This window comes from Etheostoma cragini, chromosome 2, assembly GCF_013103735.1.
Source record: "Etheostoma cragini isolate CJK2018 chromosome 2, CSU_Ecrag_1.0, whole genome shotgun sequence".
In the NCBI taxonomy this organism is placed as follows: Eukaryota; Metazoa; Chordata; class Actinopteri; order Perciformes; family Percidae; genus Etheostoma; species Etheostoma cragini.
Window position 1 is genome coordinate 26,087,217 of NC_048408.1, and position 16,104 is coordinate 26,103,320.

General features: G+C 42.4%; 2 protein-coding genes across 7 annotated transcripts in view; both read right to left on the reverse strand.

Annotated features, from left to right (window-relative positions):
• Positions 1-365: 365 nt before the first annotated feature.
• LOC117952000 (bromodomain-containing protein 4-like) overlaps positions 366-16,104 on the reverse strand; it is a 19,417-nt gene continuing 3,678 nt past the window's right edge. For 3 of the 5 annotated variants that reach the window (XM_034884050.1, XM_034884043.1, XM_034884060.1), the window contains 20 exons: positions 15,267-15,507; positions 15,068-15,160; positions 13,801-13,938; positions 13,519-13,651; positions 11,807-12,156; positions 11,339-11,710; positions 10,437-10,565; positions 8,940-9,161; positions 8,521-8,765; positions 8,340-8,440; positions 7,623-7,880; positions 6,856-6,954; positions 6,354-6,734; positions 5,194-5,820; positions 3,574-3,674; positions 3,342-3,462; positions 2,571-2,704; positions 2,269-2,459; positions 1,666-1,915; positions 366-1,563 (listed from right to left, as the gene is read on the reverse strand). In XM_034884050.1, the coding sequence (XP_034739941.1) occupies positions 1,495-1,563; positions 1,666-1,915; positions 2,269-2,459; positions 2,571-2,704; positions 3,342-3,462; positions 3,574-3,674; positions 5,194-5,820; positions 6,354-6,734; positions 6,856-6,954; positions 7,623-7,880; positions 8,340-8,440; positions 8,521-8,765; positions 8,940-9,161; positions 10,437-10,565; positions 11,339-11,710; positions 11,807-12,156; positions 13,519-13,651; positions 13,801-13,938; positions 15,068-15,160; positions 15,267-15,395 (4,143 nt within the window). In that variant the 5' untranslated portion in view covers positions 15,396-15,507 and the 3' untranslated portion in view covers positions 366-1,494. The remainder of the gene's footprint in view (positions 1,564-1,665; positions 1,916-2,268; positions 2,460-2,570; positions 2,705-3,341; positions 3,463-3,573; positions 3,675-5,193; positions 5,821-6,353; positions 6,735-6,855; positions 6,955-7,622; positions 7,881-8,339; positions 8,441-8,520; positions 8,766-8,939; positions 9,162-10,436; positions 10,566-11,338; positions 11,711-11,806; positions 12,157-13,518; positions 13,652-13,800; positions 13,939-15,067; positions 15,161-15,266; positions 15,508-16,104) is intronic. The other 2 variants (XM_034884068.1, XM_034884076.1) reach the window with 2 other exon arrangements.
• The window catches only part of akap8l (A kinase (PRKA) anchor protein 8-like), a 26,617-nt gene continuing 13,828 nt past the window's right edge, over positions 3,316-16,104 (reverse strand). For both annotated transcript variants that reach the window (XR_004658303.1, XR_004658302.1), the window contains exon 14: positions 3,316-3,328. The gene's annotated coding sequence lies outside the window, so the exon portion shown is untranslated. The remainder of the gene's footprint in view (positions 3,329-16,104) is intronic.

Consider the following 16,104-nt stretch of genomic DNA (forward strand, 5'->3'; position numbering starts at 1 on the left):
AAAGGGAAAGAAATGATGGAAGTAATACAAGTGCAGCTACAGAATGATGGGGCATATTAAGTAATGACAAACAATGATTTATGAAACCGCTTTTTCTAACTATTACAGAGAATACGGCTGCATAACTTGAGATTTGAAAAGGGGAGAAAAGAAAATTAAATAGCAATAAAATCATAGCCTTTAATATAAAGTGAAAAGAAGATGCATTTTACATGTAAAAAAATGTGGATGAACTTTCAGCACTCAGATTGGTTTTGGCATAGAGTCGAAAAAACAAAACAAAAACAGAAAACAGTATGAGAGAGAGAATAGGACTGACGAAACAATTCTCTCAATAGAATCATAAAAAAGTTGGATTTTTTTTTTTTTCTTCTTTACAGGAAATTCTACAAAACCAAACCCAGAGCTCTAGGATGAACAGAGACGAGCTTTGCTCCCCAAAAACCAAATTCCTCTCATGTTCTTTTTTGTTGACTTTTCGTTGTATATAATATATATATATATATATTCACGTATCTACTTATTTATATATATAATATGTATAATTTGTAGGGTATGACTGTTAGTTTACAGGCCAGAGCGCTAAGGCAGAGGACACACTCTGAAACTTTTAAAATGCCATCGTTTCCTCCTCATCGCCCCCGGGTGTTCCAACAGAGCGAGAGTTGCTGAAGCCTCCACCTCTCCAACTAGTGACTGAAGAGAGTGAATAAGAAGGAAGTGAAGGGAGGAAAGATGTCTTAGAAAAGCGTGTGAATGTGGCCGGGGTGTTGCGTTCCCACTGTGTCCTGAGAAAACAACCGACTCTCGGATGACCGCTGAAGGTGACAAACTAGACCGCACCGGCCCCCCCCTCCCAGTTAAAACCCAACTCAAAACAAAAAAAGAGACGATATAAAGAGAGGAAAAAAACAAAAAGTGATCTGTCCGTTTGAAATTTGTTCACCCGTTCCTTTTAAACCCTCTTCTCCTCTCTCAGACATTAGAGAATAAGGTTTTTGTTAATTTCACATAATTTCTTAAATTAAATCCTCCTCTTCACTGTCATGTTTTTTTGTTTTTGTTTTTATAAATGTAAAATTTCTGTCCACTCCTTTTTTGCTTCTTTTGCCTTCCTCGTTTCCCTCGAGGGAGCCGACTATCTCAGTCTCCGTCGCCTGGGAGACCCAGAAACAACAACCATAAACACCAAGCCAGACACCAAAACGTATCTGAGGTTGGAGGAAAAGAGGGTTGCTTATTTAAATTTTACTCCCCCTCTCATTCACATGACACAAGCCAGCTGTTTCAACTACTGAGAGAAGGGACAGTTACTATTAAGTCTGTGTGTGTGTGTGTGTGTGTGTGTGTGTGTGTGTGTGTGTGTGTGTGGCGACCATGTGTATCAGAGCATTGTGGTCTATATGCATGTTTGTAAATGTGTGTGTGTGTGTGTGTGTGTGTCTGTGTGTGTGTAGCTTCTTCTCCTGCTCCCATCATCTGCTTTTTACTATCTCAAAACAAATTCTCTTCAAAAATGGCCATCAGGTCGCTCTGGAAGTTGATGTCAATGGTGTCGGCCATCTGCAGAAGAGGAGAGAGAACACGCATTAAAGACCGTTCATAAAAAAAAAAAAAAATCAATCAATTTTTATTTATTTATTTTTTAAACAGTTTTGTGCGTACCGCCTCTCTCCTGCGCCTCTCCTGCTCGCGGCGGCGTGCCATCTCCCTCTGGTCGAGAGTATTCGGTGCAGCGGAGGAGGGCGGGGGCGGGGCCTGTGGCTGAGTGGGCGGGGCCTGTGGGGAGTGAGTGGGCGGGGTGGAAGCCGGAGGTGTGGGAGCAAGCGGGGACTGTTGCTCCTGGCGACGGCGGGCATCCTCTTGCACTCGACGAGCCTGCTCCACGGTGGTGGTGTCGTCGTCGTCACGGTTACTACATAAAAAATTAAAATTAAAGTAAGATGGCTGGCTGCAGCTGGTAAATGGCACGACGATAACGAAATATTATTAAACCCAAACAACGCTGCATTCTGCTTACTTTTATTATTTTCTAGCAACATTCAAGTCTTTGAGTTGATTTTCATTCTGTACTGAAGTTTATGGAAAGCAATGGCTGCTTGGAAGGCAGAAAACTTATTTAAAAATCTATGCTACTCTTTTAAGAAAATGGATGAAGGTCTAGAATAATAATTGCTATGCTTCATAAATCTTTGATCATTTCTCATCAAGTTGCTGTAAAATAGTAACTTGTGCTTCCCAGATTACACATCCTTTCCTTCAACCTACCGTAGCTTTTCTTGCTCTCTCCGAGCCTGTTCGGCCTGTGCTTTCAGCTGTCTCTCTCTCTCCTCCTTCTCCCTGGCCGCCCGTCTGAACTGTTCAAAACTGTCGCTGGAAGAGCGCACGGAGGAGGCCGGCGTGGACTGGGACCTCTGAGCCAGGCTGGCCCAGGAACCCATGTTCTTTAACTTCACATCCTGGGAGAAGTCAAGGAGAAGGGGTTAGAGAATGACAGGATGAATAGAGGAAGGAAAAACAGACAAACCAGAAAGTGCAGTTGCATTGTGGCTAAGGACGTTAGTTAGGACCTGTGTCTTCTTGGGAGCAATAGGAGTTTTGGGCTCTTGCTTGATTTTGTTGTCTTTCTGCGAGCAGGGTGGTGCTGGGGTGTCTGGCATGCGGGAACCGGGGCGAGAACCATCCATTGGCTTCAGGTCTAATCCTGAGGAAGACATGAACGAGGATTAACTATACATATGTATGTTAAATCATCAAACTGGGAGTCTTAAGTGGGCCTGCATAATAAATCTTTTTTTTATCATCAACTTGTTGAAAGACACGCAGATGTTATTTCTTTGGTGCCTTTTGTGTTCAGTTCAATGAAATAATGTTGAAAATAATTACCTTACAATTCATCTATTCAACAAGCAATGTGTTGTCTTTAGGCAAAATACCAAAAGCAGCAGAAAGGCAGAGTGTTTTAATATCTTTGATCATCTCAAGATGCAATATTAAACTTTACTGCATATTTTCCTCATATTGTGTCATAAGCAAGAATGCTTCCGAGAAGTGGCTATAGACACATTTGGAAGGAAGCATACAAAAACTTTGTGAATGCTGAGTTACAAAAGGAGTGGCACGCTTATGACTGCGGGCAGCTTTTCCACACGTATCGCTTTTATATTTGATAAAGAAGAGGAAGTGATATTCTGCGATTTAAATTCTAAATATTCTAACACCTTGCTCAGCTCTGGGCACCAAAATGTGGGAAATTTATTTCTGCAACCTTTAAATAAATGGCACCTTCTTGGGCTTTAGATATGATGGATAATGAAGTAGCCATAAACTCTTGTACTCACTGTGTTTGCTGTCCTGTTTGTGTGTGTCTTGGCGTATGGCAGGGTTGAAGGGCGAGGGGGGCAGAACAGGCGACTGGGAAAGCTTTTCTTCTTTGACCGCCACCAGGTTGGACCTCGGCTCCTACAGACAGACAGACACAGAATATTTACATACAAAAGAGTCTACACACATATTTTTTGACATCTTTGTATACATACAAATAGTCTATTATCTCTTTCTCTCTCAACTCACATGTTTCTTGGTCTGTGAGGGTGACTGCTGTCCCATTGGATGGAACTGAGGCATCTGAGGAGAATGCATCATCAGGGGGGAAGGGCTCTCACGCAGGACACCTAGAAACAAAGGACAGGAAATATTGTACAAAATTCCTCTATTTAATTAAATGGAAAATATAACTGTGAAAAGAAGGGGCGTGGCGTCTATCAGGTCACTCAGATTGATTCAGTGAACACATGGATGTAAAGATGTTTAATGTGTGATGTATATTGTGGGAGTTATAGGCAACAACATGTTTGACATCATTGTAGCGCCATCTATAGGTCCACATATGTAATATTTGGTAAGTCAGGTCGACTACCTATTCTACATCTGCCCTGTTAATTTCAAGTAATTCACTTTAGTGTAAGTGGTTAATCCAAACGTGGGTCCCATAGGCCAAGCCATCTTGAACCGATCATTACCCCACTGTAAGTGGCACCCCAGGAGTGGCCTTAGATCGTACTCGTAAATTTTGTAAAAATTGGATGAGCCGTTCCGGTTTTGTAGCGCCCCCAATGGCTTATTTTCGTGAAATTTGTTTTAGAGTCTCAGAGGGTCATACCAAGCAAACATAGCACAAAGCGCAAAACTAACTTTTCATGTTCATCATGGGCCGTGCGACAGATCGGCACAAGACCTGGTATGTAGCATCTCCAGGTCGCATCTCCGTTGCAACAAAATGTTATCCAGAGAATTTTTCTACGTTACTTAGCCAAATTAAGCAATATCAGCAAAAGACTAGGGAGCAGTATTTCAAACAGCGCTTCTGATTCATAACTTTGTAACTTGTACAAACATACTGTTTTTTGGAACAGTTCTGCTGATTTTATGATGTTTGCCTCTTTGCGTAGCGCTTTGTGTTCCGCTTTCACAATCTCCCCGGTTCGCCTGTGCCGACTTGCATGGGGACGACTGGCACGATGAGGCTTGGACCCCAGTTGTAACTGCTTGCAGTTCAAATTGTTATTATTTGTTGTCTGCTGTGCCTGCTCAAATTTCTGTGAGCTGGAATGAGCTAGAAAAATACAACTTAACTGGAAATGGTGTGCATGTGCTTCTATATATATATATATATATATATATATATAGAGATATATATATATATATATATGTGGTGCCTTGCTCAACAGCACCTGTCAGTGCCCAGGAGGTGAAGTGGCATCTCTCCAGCCACCAATCCACACTCCCTACTTTTTGGTCCACACAGGGACTTGAACCAGTGACCCTCCGGTTCCTAACCGGACTCCCTACGGACTGAGCTACTGCCACCCCAAAGACCATGCCCCAGCACCATAAATCAGATTGACTTAAAATTTCTCAAACAGCTGCAGCTTAATTTGCTCTTCAAAAAAGCCTCAACGATCATTAAGGTCCGCCTAGAAAAGTTTCCCACCATTTTGAATTTTTTGAAAAACATCCCCTCACACACTGTACCTCCGATTGCCACCACATTTTCATTGAATCATCAATGGATCAAGCTCTGGACAAAATTTAACACACAAATTGGGGTCCTACAGTAACATCATCCGGATCATTTTGGAAGGGTCAAGACCATCAGTTTGGAAACCACTGCCTTACGTATAGAGATGTTACCTGTCGGGAAAGGGTCCGCTTTGCTGCGTGGTGATGGCTGTTGTTGATGTTGCTGATGTTGCTGCATCTGTTGTACCTTCTGCTGCAGGGCCACCCCCTTCTGGTGCTGCGACGTTGACGTATGTGTATGTGGGAAAGGCTGGCGCAAGTGCGCGTGACCTGAGCTGTGTCTCTGTGTCAGGGCGGGAATGGCTGTTGTCACAGCCTGCATATGCATTGGCGGGATCAGCTGAGGGGCGCCGTGCGCCGGCGTATGCGTGTGCGTGTGTAGCGTCTGTGGTTGAGGCTGCGCGGTGGGTCGAGCTTGGAGCGACTGCAAGAAGCTGTGAACTTGACTGAGGGGTGGGGTTTGTGAACTGATGGGCGTCAGCTCTTCGTCGTCCTCCAGCAGGGCCTGGGGAGGTTGTGCAGAAAGGGTACCCAAAATGCCGTGTGATGTAGGTGAAGGAACACGGGGGCGAGGGACAGGCTGGGGGAGAGCAAGTGGAAGTGTGGGTTGAAGCTTGAGTGAGGAGGATGGAGGTAAGGAGGGGAGCGAGGATGGGGGAGGCAAGGAGGGTTTTGGAGGAAGTGGCGCTGCTCGGTTGCTCGGTCTTGATGGTTGCTGGGGAAGCGCATTGTGGATTGCTGCGATAAAACAATTAGAGAGGGATGGGGGGAAAAAACAAGACAATTAGTTTTTTTCCATTTAGAACAAAAAACATGCTGTTGCAACTTTTTAAAAAAGCAGTTAAAAATATTAATCCCGGGATGAAATATTTATACAAAATATTTGTGCTGAACAATGAATCTTACGATTATAATTCTTTAAGTGTTTTACCAGACATAAAATGCCAAACATTTGCTTCTTTTAGCTCCTCTGATATCTGATGTGTGGATTTGCAACCTTTATCTATTGAACATCATACATTTTTCTTGAATATTGTTTGGTATCGGAGTGCTCCCATTTGTTACTAATGCTGATTACTTTAGAGGAGTCAGCAGTCAATGACGGTACAAAGCAAAATAGTCGTTAAAACACCATTTCAAAAAATGTAAATTACTGTAACCACAATAGGTCCTTGAGCATAAGACACAGACACACACACACACACACACACACGCATGCACGCACGCATGGATGCATGCACGCACATACACGCAGACGCAAGTGTACATACCTGGTGAAGGTATGATGGGATGTTGGTTTAGGAAAGGGAGCGTCTCAGTGGGCGGCTGCCCAGTGGGTGGGTTTGCGTTAAAGAGGCCAGACACGACCGTGGCACCGGCAGTAGTAATGGTTGGATTAGGTTGCGCCAGGTGAGGGTTCATAAATTGAGCCAGAGGATCAAATCCAGAGCCCATTAGCTGTGAGGAGTCCAGAGACTGGACAGGGGGCGGGGGGACAAATGGTGGTTTGGACTGGACCACTTGAGGCTGAGTCTGGGGCTGGGGCTGAGGTTGAAGAGCAGCTGGACCCCCTCCGGTACTGACGGACAGGTTGTGCAGCCTCTTGGTGTCTTTGTTAGTGAGGATCTTCTTCTGCAGCTTGGGAACCAGCCCTGGTAGACAAAGGTATATGAAATATATAACAAGGAAATACAACAGAAGCTCACATGCTGAAGAACTGCAGCTAATGTTTCTTTAAAAAAATCTGCTGACAACATTGTGTGTGTATGTTACCATTGTCAGAGTCTTCACTGTCAGAGGAGTCGCTGCTGCCTGATGATGAGGATTCCGTCTTCATCTTTGTCACATTTGTAATTTCCAGAGACTTCTCTACTGCAACCAAATACACCCAAAACATTCAGAAACTGGCAGACAGCTTCAGTCTCAGTAGACAAGACGCAGCTTTTTAGCCAGTGTGAAGAAGAAAGTCAAGTCTTACTTAAGTTAATTAACAGTTAAACAAACAGTAACTCTGACTGAATGTACAAAAAATGAATAATTTAATTCAGAGAACTAATAATTAATGTTTTAAATTATCATCATAGCGTACAATGCCACATAGCAAACATGTTAAATTAAATACAATCAAACTGATGGCCAATCAAACTGTTCCAGTGTTGTTCATGACATGGCAGCAAGTGTGTTAAACTAAAACTACCAATCTGTTTTTATAACAATAATTTTTTTTTAAATCACTTGATTGGAAAACAGAAATCAGAATGAGTCAACTGAAAGTCAATAAATTAAAATATTGAATAAATTTGCCTTAATTGTATTTGACAGTATTTGGTGTTGTCTTTAAGCTCTAAAACAGGATAAACTAATCCTTAGACCGTCTGTTGTCATGAAGGAGTGTCACTACCCAACGGTTACACAGCATTTCATTATGAGTGGTAGAACAAGATCTTCATGTTCAAGTGCAATGACTCAAGTGAGAATTGCTGGAATCAAGTCACATGACAATTCTTTAAATGAAGTTTGGAGCACTCAAACAGCCTAACCTGATGACTTTTTCTTCTTCTTGAGGCAGCTGGAAACGTATTTCTCCAACTCTCTCAACGTGGAGGGCTTCAGAGTCTCAAAGTCAATCTCGATCTCGTCCGGGTTGGAGTTCTTCAGCGAGGGCTCACGTGTTTGAATTATGTGCACGACACGGCCCAATTTGTCACCTGGCAACTTGTTGATGTCCAGGCTCAGCTGGCGCTTCTCCTCATACGACATCGGCTCACACCTCTCGCTGGACATGCCTCCAAATACATCTGGGGAGGAGAAAATATAAGCAGGTTGATACTGGGCCATTGTTCAAGACACAAACAGTTTTAAACTAGGGCTGTGCAATTAATCTAAATTTGTAATCCCAATTAAGATTTTAGTTACTAGTGATCACAAAAGCAGATTCATAAAAATCATAAACATTTTCACATAACTTATTGCAAGTAAACTCTTATTCTGTCTTGGTTTCCAACTGGAAATTTACAGTTCAAACGGCAAAGAAATTAAGTAAAAAATTCACAGTTCAAGTTTTTTTTTGCGGTTCATTTCTTTCACTGGTGTTTTCTAATTTAAAAAACTTATAACAATAATAATAATAAGTAATCATGTTACATAATAGTGATTTCAATATTAACCAAAATAATCGTGATTCAGATTTTTGCCCATAATCAAGCAGTCCTATTTTAAACTTAAAAATATGCTCAAAAGATCTTTCATATACATACCCAATTCCTCTTCTGCTTCCAGGGAGGCCGAGGGGACGAGAGGGGTTGGCCCCGGCTGAGGAGGCACAACTGGGCGACTGTTTTTAACTCCTTCTTTCTTCCTGTGATTGACAAATGATTAGATTAGCTCCAGTCAACGCAGCTACAATAACGTCACTTATCTCAAGTTTGTAACACCTACCCAGGCTTTTTCCTTTCCTTCTTAATGATTGGCTCCTTGCTGCTCTTGTTTTTCTTAGAAGTCTGAAGCACCACAGAAGGAGGGGCCTCTGCATGTTCCTCGGCTACCATCTTCTTCTTGTGCTTTTCTTTCTTCTTCTCCTTCTCCTTCTCCCTTTCCTTCTCCTTCTTCTCCCTTTCTTTCTTCTTGGGCTTGATGGCTGGGGGCTGGGAGAGTGCTGCCAGCTGTTCATGGACAGCTTTAAGCTAGACGACAAAAACACACACAGTGGTGGTCTTAGGAGACGAAAAAGACAGCATCCTGCACATTTCCTTCGCCGTGTCTCATATTCACCCACATTCAGTAAAGCTGCTCTGCGTGGCCCACCCACCTGTTGTGTCTCATAAGCCTCCCTCCCCCTTCATTTTCCATCCTCTAACCTGTTCCTGTAACTCAGCCAATCGGTGTTGCCGTTCATGGTCTGAATCTCCTCCAGAGGACTCTGATTCAGAGGAACTGGAGCTGTCGTCTTCCGAGGCAGCGGGAGGAGGTGGGGCTTGTCGAGTGGAGGGGGCAGGGTGGAGGGCCGATGACGGGGTGGGAACCGGAGCGGGCTCCTCTGGCTCATCAGGCATTTTGGCAAAACGCATCTCAAACACGTCCTGTTAGAACGGAGGACGGCAGGAGAAACTGTGAACTCTACTTGAATCGCAAACCAGTAGGTATAACAGGTAGATATGTTTAACACGGGTATAATAAAAAAGGGTATTTGGAAGCTGGATCTAGAATTGAACTAGATAACAATGGTCAAACATTTACACAACGCGGACACCTGAATATTCCATCCACAGGCAATCCTAGAATCAGTCCTTGAATCTGTTTCAAAGCCTTTATTATTTTTGAATACCGTGGTGCTGAAAGGATGCATTTTCCTGAGTAAGACTGTGCTTAATCATGTACATAAAATATATACTAATACATATACAATGGGTTTGTAAAGGTTTTTCTGTATTTGCCCGGAACTGTCACAGTACAGGGAAGGGATGGGTCATGATTTTTGAATCTTTGAATAGGCATAAAAATATTTTTTTTTATTACACGTAGTGAATATTGTATAGTAATTTTAATTTTAATGTGTATCCCTAGATCCCTTGACAATGCTTATAGAATACATGGTGTGTCGATTGATGCGTATAATGCAGAACCAAAGGCGGCATTACACGCATTAGCCGGAATAATGTTATAAGCTGACTGGCGTGCTTGCCAGTCACCCTATGGTGTGAGCAAATTAAACGGTGGCGCTAGAAGACCTGCCTGAGGGTTCCTGTTCAGCTACAACAACAAAGTAAAAAGAGTTGCGTATAAGACAAGGACAGCGTCAGCGGGACAGTATGTGAACGGAAACACATTGAACATTCAATTTTGTCACTGTGTGCCATTTGTTGGGATGGGGGGAAAAAAAACAAACGCAATTTCTATTTTATATTACGTAACATAAGATGATGAAATGCTTTTCATTTGTTTAGCCTATTGAGACTCACTGCCTGTTGGGTTAGTGTTTGTCAAGTGTTCATACAGTATAATAGTGTTAGAAATGGTCCTCATTTTTTGTTATGAAAATAGTTTACCAAAGTTGCCAGGGGAAAAATGCTACCTCCGTCCCGCGCAATCAGGGGGACTGGGTCTGTCTTACACACTTGCACTAATGTCTGTCCAAAATACTTAAAAAACAAAACTATCCTTAAAAACAAAACAAATTCTGCTGGACCTAACTCGCACTCAACTGTGATTCCTATACCGGGGAATGAACTGAACCGTTACACCCCAATATACAATGCACATACAGCGGGAGGAACGGGGTCGTTAATCTGGCCCTGGTCATATAGTGTATATGATATTGATTATGGACTGCTTGACATGTATGAACGGTGGATTACCTGTAAATTGCGCGCCATGCCAACCACATCATGGTCTGGGGGATTGTACTTGTAACAGTTGGAGAACATCAACCGGACGTCTGCTGCAAATTCTTGAGCGTCTCTGTACTGCCTGTTGTCCAGCTTTTTCTGAAGGAGAAAAACAAATGGACCGCCATGATCAAAACCTATTCAAATTTTTTTTTTAAGCTGGAGGAATGGTGGGTATTTCCACCTGAATATTTCCTTTGTACCAACCAAACTCTACCTAGGAAATAAAAAAAAAAGAAAAGATGACAAGTACCAAATAAGGTAATCCAAATAAAGGTTTAATCAGACAATAAATATCGTTTACCTCTTTTAGACATTACCTTTTCTCATCCTCCTACTGCATTTTAAGTTAAGTACTTGTATGGGTAATTAATTTGTCAAGTACTACATGTTTGTCAGGTTGGGGTTAAGGTTTTGCTGCCACGCATGGTCCAGGGTTTTTCCTAACATTAGGAGGCTTAGGTGCAGCGCCCAAGCAGTTTTGGACAGCACCTAAGCCGAATGAATGTAAAACCAATGTAAGCATCAAAACTAACTACTAACTAACTAACTAACTAAAATGACTTTTTTTTAGATTATTTCATGATTGTGGTCCCCAGTGGCGTTTACTGTTGAAGACAAAACTTTAGCAAGTTTTGTCTTTGCGCTTTTAAAATTGTTATTTATTTGTTAACTGCTCTAGCTTTTATAATGTTTAGACACATATAACATTACATATAACATTAATGGTTCAAAACAATGTAGAACTACATTTAGTTGGGGAAAAAATTTCACATTTACTTCAGGGGGGACCCTAAACATCCTGCCAGATATGGACATCTAGGTTGATCTGTGATCTATTACATGTTGGTCACTGATCCTAATAAAATCACCTTGATGTTGCTGAGATCCATAGGGTGCTTGATGATGTCGTGGTAGTCGTGGAGGCCTAGAGCTTTTGCATCAACGGGCTTGTAGAAGGGCCAGGCATATGCTACATGTTTCTTAGACAGCATCTCTCTGACAAGACGTGAGCAGAAACGCAACTGCTCCTGACGCTTCGGCAGAACCGTCCCCGCTGCCTCCAAACTGCCTGCCAGATGATGCTGAGAATCTGGCTGCGACGTGTCTTTTTTGGGCGTCTTGGATGGTCGAATGCTCTCTCGCCGCGGCCGAATCTCAGCAGAGACAGGAGATGATTCGCTGAGCTGGTCATTGGCAGTGGGTGTGGTGGTGTCTGCTTTCCTCTTCTGGCTCTTCCTTTGCTGTTGGAACATCAAGGAGCAGAGGTTAGAAAAATGACAACAACATCAGCTTGTGATGAATTCATTTATAAATAATGGCTGCTAACTTCTCCTTACCTTGATGAGGGCGGGGGAGCTCTGTAGCATCGGGGCGGGATGGAGGCCTGGGTGCGTTGGGGCTGGAGGGGGAACAGAGGTCATGCTCTGGGCCAGGACGTCAGCCGTTGAGAGGGGAAACGGAGGTCCCAGATGGGGTGCGTGGGAAGTGGGAGTAAGAGGCACGCGTGGGGGTTGAGGCTGGGCCAGGGGCAGATTCAGAGGCTGGGCCAGGGACAGGACGGGAGGGCCTTGAGAGGTGGGTGGGGCACGGGTCTGAGGGGTGGTTGAAGGGGATGAGAAGCTCTGTGTGTGTGGGGTGGTGGAGGGGGAGGATGAGTCTTGGCCTGAATCGGACTTGGAGATCAGACCTGGAAGGAAGGAAGAATATAAACACAAGAAGATCACAAAGATTTAGGATTAATTTAATTCAGGATTTAAAAACAAAAAGCCCCAACACGGTACAACAGGCCTAACCACGGAGATTATTCTGGGATATCTGGGACTTCAGACGTCCTCATTCTGTCTGCACTGTGGAACAACGTCAACTACTAATAAGACCTTTTCACTCAAATATTATTTATAAAAGGATAAAATACTAAGAATTTTATAAAATCCATTTCAACAAAAAGAAATTATAGTATTATACATTAAACAAATCCTGTTTATTTTTCAGCTCCTACTATGTGAGCCCCGTCTGTGTGTAACGTAGAGTTTTTCCTGCATGCCTTTACGACATGTAATGCTAGACAGCTAATCACAAGCATAAACATGTTGCATGCTTATTGGCTCACTGTCGCGGTATTGAGGTATTGAAATTTGGTATTGAATGACAAGGCATTTTGCGATACTCGATTCAAAGGAGGCAATTCGGTCAGTGTCAAAAAAAGTATCACTTAAACCTGTTGGAAGGAAACTACTTTAAACCTGTTGGAAGGATTGTGAAATGTCCAACACAGGTACAACAGGCCTGTTGCAATCAAGATTTGATTTTATATATTTTTTTTCGGGCATTTTTGAATATTTTTGACAGGACAGCTGAAGATATGAAAGGAGAGAGAGATGGGGGAATGACATGTTGCGACAGGCCGCAGGTCAGAGTCTATCCCGGACCCACTGCGTCGAGGAGTAAACCTCTTTATATGGACGGCGTTCTAACAACTGGACTATCTGGCCGCCGCGAGATTTGATTTAACAATACTTGTTTCATGCTAGGTGTAGCTAATGAAGAGCCATAAGAAATATACATAGAAGTTTGGCTGGTTAGATTTGTAACACAATCATTATCACGTAATATCTTAACACCTTTGCTGTTAAAAGAAAAGAAAAAAAACAAACTTGAAATTGTTTAACTTTCACCGACAGTCCATGTTACATCCCAGGGTTCAACGTTAAGGTACATTTCTTGTGGCCCCTATACAAAAGTATTTCTAACTTCGAGAGAAAAGGCATAAAAAAACAAGTGTGAAAGCGTAAAGAAAAAGAAAAAAAGTCGTAATAAAATGTTAAAAGCGTCACTACCACAAACACAATTCTTGATTAGCCAAAGGCACATACAAAACAAATCATTAAACATTTTCCGACGGGGGCAAGAGAACCATAACATAATTTATGATACAACGATGCCCAAACTGACAAGCGCGTTGTTATTGCTACTTGCCCGACATGCCGTTTTATTTGCCTGGGGCCATCGAGCAACCCTTATAGGTGAACCCTGCATCCTAAACTCATACCAGGCTCCCGTCTGCCCCCTCGGCGCCCCTTGGTGACAACAGCAATCTCCTTCTCCTCCTGGGGCATCTGTGTGATCTTCTGGAAAAAGACCTTTTCCAAGGCCTCCGCCATTAGGACAATATCATCCCCCGGCTAAACATACAAACACAACACATGCACACATTTAGATTGCATAAGCTCTTTGTGTGCAGATGCTTTCCCTGAGTAGGATAATTTGTCACCTGCAATTTTAAGTTCAGGAAAGTCACATGTGACTAGAACTTATGTGGACAATGGCTGACCTTGTTGTAGATGTAGCAGTTAGTGAACATTGTGTTGAAGTCTTGGATACACTCGTGGGCATTCCAGTAGTAGTGGTTCTCCAAACGCTTTTTTATTGTGCCCATGTCCATAGGTATCTTGATGATCTTGTAGTAGTCCTTAAGTGAGACGGAGAGCAGTGAGAAAGTATTTGATTAGTATCTTCTCTAAACAAACGTAAATGATGAATGTGAGAAATGACAAGGTATGTGTATGCCTGTTTAAACTCATTCTCTGTCATAACTTCAAAATGTCAACTGTGTAATTTGTCCCTTGTGGCATACGTTAGAGGTGCAGTAGCCTGGCTCCTCGTCTCTATTTTTCTTGTCATCATGCATGAAAAGACCAAAATCCACAATGAAAGTACTGTTTGTGTAAACAAGACCTGATAGTTAATTATAGTGCTATAGACCTTCATTGTTGTTTTATAAAAAAAAAATTTTTTTAAAACACCACAACACTAGTTGACATGTTTTATTTATTTATTTATTTATTTATTAAGTCTACATACGTATTCATGCTGACAAAACTAGTGCATCAAATCTATGGATGAAAACAGTCACCAACAAATACAATAGTTACTGTTTGAGTAGGGTTTGCTAGAACCTACAGTGCCTAGCTGTTTTATGAATGTATCTAGCCTTTTCAAGTATTGTATTTGTAAATGGGCTTGGGGTTTAGAGGTACACACATGCTGGAGGAACTGGAAAGTATTGATAGACAACACATATTTGTTTTGGTCTTTTCATGGGATTTGTTGACAACAAAAATGTAAAAAAAATTAAATTTCCTTTAATCAGCTAATACAGCATATAAAGCATAATATAAATCTGTCTGTAGTGCTGGTTTGGATGTAATTTTACTTTCACATTCTTCCTCTGACAAGCCAAACTCTGCAGCAATGACAATGGACCCCAGGAAGACTTTGCTGTTGTGCTGGTAACAGCAAAAGGAGAATCAAATAAATAAACATTAGAGACTAACTGCAGCGAGTGCAGGTATTAAAGTTCCATGTATTTTTCAACTAGTTTCTCCTTTTTGACTGTGAAAGCTACAAGACCATAGAAGAAGAACTACATTTTTTCCAGAGACGAAGTCTAGTCAGCTGTCACAATGCACTAACTGAGGAGGCAAGTCTGAAAAAAATGCTGCTTTTTCTGCAGAATAAAGAAAAAAATATATTGCAGCTGCTTTGATGCAATCAAGTGTTCTGGATTTTGATTACAGGCACACAAACACATGACTCACAGGTAAACCAAGTTTGATGGCATCAACAGGAGCTTGGAAGGGCCATGCAAAGTGGTGTTTCCACAATGTCTTCAATACATCTTTTAGCAGGTACTGAAAAAGAGCAAAATCATAAAAAAAATGAAAAAATCAAAATAATTTAGATCCATACCCTAGCCCAAGTTACCGTTTACAACTACACAGACCAAAACCTCCGTACCTGTAACTGGTTGGTCTGCCGTTTGGGTCTGGAGGGGTTCCATGCTTCAGGTGGTGGAGGGTTGAAGGCGAGAGGCGGTGGGGCGGAGGGAGGGTTCTGGCTGCTGCCAGCCTCCAGTCCGTCTCCCATCGCAGAGGTGGGTTGCAGTGACTGAGCCGACGGTTTGAGCAGATAGGACCTGGCAGGGGCAGGTGGGACCGGGGGACCCCCCCTCAGGCCATTACACTCCTCGCTCGACTCTCTGGAAGGACAGTCATCAAACGCATCATCACCACTGGCACTACTACTTTTACAGTGGTTGTCAGTGAAGCCAACTCTGATTAAATTTCTCCAGATATAAACCACAGTCAGCCTCGTTATCACAACTCAAACCTGAAACAACCCTCTACCACAATGACCCAATATCAAACCGTTTCCTTCATGCGCTCTCTCTGTCAGTCCATGGGTAATATTGTCTTAAATTTTGGATATTGCAATATTGTGATCTCACACAATTGTTGTTTTTCCTTGGTTTTACAGGCATGCTGTAAAATGCCAATTTCTGAACTCACCGGACATATTAGCTTTTTTATAATTTGCCTTTACCTACTACAAAACTCTCAAACTCTCATTATTGTGTGAAAGCACCAATAGTCGACCCTACAATATTGCCATTGACGTATTTGGTCAAAAAATATTGTGATATTTGATTTTTTTTTTCTCTCCATATCACCCAGCTCTACTTCACTGGCATGAAACAGCTAAAACACTTTCAACACTTATGGCGTTTTTCCACTGCTGGTAACAGCTCGCCTCGGCCCGCCTCGGCCCATTATGCTTCCGTTTTCCATTGCAGATT